Source organism: Populus euphratica, unplaced genomic scaffold (assembly GCF_000495115.2).
Source record: "Populus euphratica unplaced genomic scaffold, PopEup_1.0 scaffold223.1, whole genome shotgun sequence".
Taxonomy (NCBI): domain Eukaryota; kingdom Viridiplantae; phylum Streptophyta; class Magnoliopsida; order Malpighiales; family Salicaceae; genus Populus; species Populus euphratica.
This window is the reverse complement of record NW_011500105.1, coordinates 102,199-108,279: the sequence shown is the minus strand read 5'-3', so window position 1 is coordinate 108,279 and position 6,081 is coordinate 102,199. Positions and strand designations below refer to the sequence as shown.

Genomic DNA, 6,081 nt, shown 5'->3' with positions numbered 1-6,081 from the left:
TTTAGTTCGAGAGTCAACTTGAGGTAAGCCCCGTGTCATTAGTTGAGATGGTCAACCCGAAGTAATAAAAAATATTTTCTTAAAAACAAGAATGAAAACAACCTTATTTTGATTATTTTAAAAAAAAAAATCAATGAGTTTTTAATCCATGTCTTTTATTGGGTTAGTTAGGTCTATACTTCTTTATATTTTTTTTCAAACTTGAATTGTTTAAATTTTGAGTTGATTTGTCGGCCTTTTCATGTTTTATAGTTAAGTTGTTATAATAATATTATTAATTTTAATACTCAATATAAACTAAAATAAAAAAATCTAATTATTTTTTAAAATATATAAGTTTGGTAATAACATATTAAGAGTAAAATAATTTTTTATATATATTTATTTTTTTAAGTTTATCATAACCAAACAAGATACACATACAATTACTATATCTTATGCATAATTACTAAATACAATTTTATTTTTATTTTATTTTATTTTCTCTATTTTTATTATCTTTATCTCTTCTATCATTAAAATAATAATTATACGTCTATATAAGAACTCCTGCAATCTCATTCGTATCATGAGATTGGGAGGAGTATACAAAAAGAAAAAGAAAAAAAAAAGGAAAAATAAGAGGAATATAACAAATAACAAAAGAGTAACTGTATGAAGAGATTAGATATCAAGTAATGGATAGTGAAATGTATAATTTAAAATTATACATTATACATTGCACTATACAATATACAATAACAATAGAAGAAAAATCGGTTTTCACTGTTGATTATTATAGAATAGCCTAAGTTTACTGTTGGCGGAATCATTCAATGAGCAATGCCTTTCTCAATTGCTTTTTTGTTACTAAACTTTATTTTTTTTCCAATTTATTCTTTTATGTGATATGTTATAATGTTTTATGTGATGATTTTCTTTCTTTTATATATTCTTAACAATTTAAGGTGTTGAAAAAATTACAAAATTAAAATAGAAGTACATAAAACATAAAAACCAAATTTTGTTTTTGATAAAATGAGATTTAAATTTTTAATTTGTAGTACATAAAACAATTGCAAAAAGAAGAACCGAAGTAAAAACCAAAAACAAATAATATGGCTTTTTGTTTTTCAAATTTGCATATAGAAGTTCCTTTTCAAAATTAAATTCTTTGTTTACCTTTTTTTAATCGATTTAGTTTTAGGATTTAATGTTTAGGCCTTAAATTTAAGTTTAATTACTTTTATTTTTAATTAAAAAATGCTACTATTAAAAAAAAATTGGTAAAAAAAATCATAAAAAATAATTCGTTAGTAAAATATATTTGTTCTTAAAGAATTTAAATAGTAGCCTTAGCACATAAATTGCTCTGCTCGTCTTTTACCTTAGCTCATTATTTAAATTTTTATTACCATTATTTGATCATTAAACATTAAATCTATGTCATTGGTCGATCCGGAAGAACCCTAGAGGATCTAAATAGTTGAATATGTATCGCTTGCAATTCAGCCATGTGAAAGGACTAGAAAACAAATGCATGAACTAAGTGGTTATGCCAAGCCTTCGAATAAAAAAAAAAAATTGGTCACGTCAAAGTCAAACAACATGTTTAATAAAAATTAACATAACTTTTGGATCATATCAAACCTTATATATATATATATATATATATATATATAACAATACTTTCTTTCTTGAAATGTCTTTCACAACTAAAATATAAAACAAACCCTCTTGACATGCAAATCAAACTCAAAATACATGTAACTTCTACAAATTAATTAATAAAAACCACTTGGTTTCTTTTTTCAAATGAGTGGTTTTTCCTTCGATCACCAAGAAGGGGATTGTATTTAGCTTTTATTTCTTGTACTTTGTTATTGTCATTATTCTGGGGCAAGCGAGTAGAATTTAATGAGAAAAAAAGAGAGAATATCAATCATGATTAGATTCATTCTACAAAAGGCTTAATTAGGACAAGCTATAGTTTTAGTTTCATAAGAAGTGAAGTAAGATTTGAATCTTGTCGTTCATAGTTTGACTAATCATTTATGAGAATATGGCCAGTTTCCTCTTTCAGGTTCAGCAATTGCATTGGAAAGTGACTTACCAACCGAACATATTGCTTAGCTGTTGACTGATCATCTTCATGATCGATTACTAAAATATTAATCACGATCGATGTGCAATCCACTCTTATTTTCAAAATGGAGATTCCATTTTGTATTTGTTTATGCTAATTTGGCAATGCAATTGATAGAAAAGTTGATGCAGTTATATATATATATTTGGTGTGGTCTATAAACCCAAAAAAGAAAAAGGACAAAAAATATTTTGAGGGCTTTATGATTTGCCCATCAAAGAAGAAAAATATTTTTTTTCTTTATTTTAAAAATAAATAAATATATTTTGAAGTCATCTTTTGGTTCCACGTAAAATTACAATTCCTAACAATATAAAAGATTAAAAAAATTTGTTACTCTTAACATATATGCACACAGGTACAAAATTATGAATTGCTTAATAAAACAGAAATAAATTTGTTAAAATATTTTTAATACGCTACATTTTTTATTGATAATTTAATAATCTCAAAAAACACAGAACAAGTCATGCCAAGCACATAATCAATCGTTACATGCTAGTTAGGACAGGACTGCATGTAGACAATGGGAGCGTTGCAAGCTGCATGGCTAACGCAATCATGTCCGCTCAAACATTTCAGCACCCAGTTGGAATTTGGTAGCATATAGTAGTATTTGTTACAGCGTCGTCTTCCTACATGCCATGTCATGCCAGGCTGCCAGAACCTTTGTTTGTTCCAAACAACTTAATTTTATTAAACTGGATCATGTTCAGTCGGAAATTAACCTCACCCACTGTCGATCGATGATTAAACAAACAGACAAACATGGAGCTCGTGGTTTGATATGTTCTAATACAAACTAGCTGTTGTTTGTTTCTGTGGTTTGATTTGTTTTTTCAAACGGTTTTTTCTTCCAAAAGAAAATGAAATGAGTAAACACAATCATATTTTAATCCTTTTTTTAGTTCCTTTTTTCTAATTAATTTTTGTAATCCCATTTTATATATTTACTAGCAACTCATAAATTGCATTTTGTAATTACATGTGAGAAATTATTTATTAACAAAAAAAAATAGAAAAAATAGTGTTTCTGCGTGCTTCTCCTCGTAAAATATTAATCATTGTAATAATAATTTTTGTTTTTATTTTTACCTTTAAAAAAATATTTAATTTATTAAAAATTAAATTTTATAATTTATTTTTTATATATTTTTTAATTTTATAACTCGTGTCACGGGTTTAGTAAATTAACATGATTGACTGAATTTTTTTAAGTTATATTCTTTTTAGTTTTATTCTCAAATAAGTTAATTAAGAATTAAATTTATAATTTATTTTATTTTTTATAAGGTTATTACAATTTTATAATTTAAATAATAAATTTTTTAAATTAACTCGAGTAAATTCAAATTATTTTATTGTATTTTTTAGGATAAAGATTTTTTTAATTTTATAATTTAACAAATTAAATTTTATAATTTATTTTAATTTATTTTTATATAATTATTACAATCTCATAATTTAAATCAAGAATTTAAACTATTAACCCATTAAAAAATTCTTAATAATTTGAAAGTTAATTCAATAGGTACCTTTTACTTTAGGGAAAAAAAATCATTTACTACTTAAACTTATTAGCGCTGCATTGATCATTGAATTCAAAATATATCCAAAAATTGACCCAACCAAATCTGTCTAATCTCATTAATTAAGTTTAGAGTTTTTTTAATTTTAAAAAATATTTTCTTACTTATTTTTTTATTTTTATTTGGCTTAGAAATCTATTTATCTTATTCAATATTATTAAGGTATTCTAGTTTTTTTCTCTATAAAAATAATAGTAAAAAATATTATTTTTCTAGAAATATTTTCTTTTTAAAGGAAATATTTTTTCTATTTAGTATTATTAGAGGTTTTTTAATTTTTTCTATTTAAGAAATTATAATAGCTTTTTGATAAGTAAATTTTGATGAATAAAAAAAACAAAATATTTTTTATATCTCTTAATAATTAGGTTATTCTGAGTTTTTGAATATTTAAACTTCTAATAAATCTTCGTTATCTTTTAATTTATTTTATATTTGTTTTTTGGAAGGAGTGACATTTCCTATTGGCGAGTAGGAATAGTCTTTGATTCAATTGTGGGACTTGTCTTGGTTTCACGTCCATAGCCAGCTCATTCCAACAAAGTCACACCCCATATTGCATCCCATAAAAGCCATGCCAATCCTCTCTACCCTCACACCACTACCAAAACACCACAATGGCTACCTCTCCCTTCTCTCTCGTTCTCCTTCCACTCTTCCTCTCCCTTTCGCTCCATGCTCAAGCTCAAGCCCCAGCAGCACCTGCTCCGGGGCCCTCCGGCCCGGTCAACTTCACCGCAGTTCTTGTAAAGGGTGGTCAGTTCGTCACATTCATTAGCCTTTTGAACAAGACTCAAACATTTAACCAAATTGAAAATCAGATCAACAGCTCTTCTGAGGGTATGACTATTTTTGCCCCAACTGATAATGCCTTCAACAATCTTAAATCTGGTGCTTTAAATGACCTCAACCAACAACAACAAGTTCAACTTCTTCAGTACCACATGTTGCCTAAATTCTATTCTTTGAGCAATCTCTTGCTGGTTAGTAACCCTGTTCCCACCCAGGCCTCTGGCCAAGAAGGTGTTTGGGGTCTTAACTTTTCAGGTAAAAGCAACCAAGTCAATGTGTCAACAGGGCTTGTGGAGGTTCAACTCAACAACGCTTTAAGGCAAGATTTTCCTCTGGCAGTTTATCCAGTCGACAAAGTGTTGTTGCCTGAGGAGTTGTTTGGTGTTAAGCCACCATCTGCTTCACCTCCAGCACCGGCAACTAAGGGGTCATCACCAGGCAAGTCCAATTCATCAGATACGGCTGCAGAACCATCACCTGGTAAGAACTCAGCTGGTGGAAGGAATGTAGCATTGGGGTTGATTTTTGGGCTTGGTTTCGTTTCCATGGGAATTCTTTCTTGAGAAATGAAGTATCAAAGGAGGCGTTTCCAAAATTCCTTTTTTCTTTTTCTTTGTGATTCTTACATTTCACATAATGAGCTAATTGGAGGTTCCATGTACGTCTACTTTCCTGTTCATCATTTGAATTAATTTCTCGATTGGTCTAGTTCTTTGGTTTTGCGTATATGATCCAATTTGATTAATTTATCAAGACATTATAATTTAATCTTTTTTATTTATTCGAGTGGCTCCAATATTCAAGTGGTTAGGTAATGGTAATCATTCTAATAATAAGAAATTAAATCCCATAATTAACTTATTTTTGGTTAGGATAAAAAAAAAAGAAAGAGATGCATTGGTCATTAGATCTTGCTGTAATACAGATGGAGCTGCTTCACAAGCATGTGGAGCACAAATTGAATAAGACACATTTTATGATATGAACTGATCGAATGGAGATCTACAGACGTGGCCAGCTCATTTGTCTATCAGCTAGAGGAAGACTTCCATCATTATCTTTTCCAATTTTAAGAAGGAAAAAAATAATTCAACTTGTGTGTTAAAAGTAAACCATGCAGCTAGTAAGAAAATGAAATCCATGTGATTCTTTAATGTCCTGCCATCACTATAAATCTTCAGGTCAACTCCAGTTCTTTAATGTCCTGCCGGCTGTTCATGATAGTAAGAAAATGAAATTCTTCACTGCTGGATGGTACGAGAAACCTATGTCAAGTTTTAATGTAATTTGTGAACAAGAAACGTCAATTCGCTAAGATTGTTGGGAATTAATTTGTAATTAAATCCACGTGATTATATCAATTTAATTTGGATTTGAATTCTAGTCCAAAATGCCTAATGAGATGAAGAGGAAGCAAAACGACAACATGGGCGGCGAAATTGATCGCTACATTACGATCTCATATTGTCGCTTCATTGTTCTTTGTCTATATGTTGTCAGAAATTTAAATGGATTCAGTAAATTGACAGAATTCGACCACCATTAGGGTCCAATTGCTACTTCTGAAAGTTTAGG

At 28.5% G+C, this 6,081-nt stretch overlaps 1 protein-coding gene across 1 annotated transcript; it reads left to right on the top strand.

Moving 5' to 3' along the window:
• Positions 1-4,288: 4,288 nt before the first annotated feature.
• Positions 4,289-5,232, top strand: LOC105109609 (fasciclin-like arabinogalactan protein 13). Its single transcript, XM_011004357.1, has one exon. The coding sequence runs from the start codon at positions 4,332-4,334 to the stop codon at positions 5,067-5,069; it is 738 nt and encodes a 245-aa protein (XP_011002659.1). The 5' UTR covers positions 4,289-4,331; the 3' UTR covers positions 5,070-5,232.
• Positions 5,233-6,081: the final 849 nt, after the last annotated feature.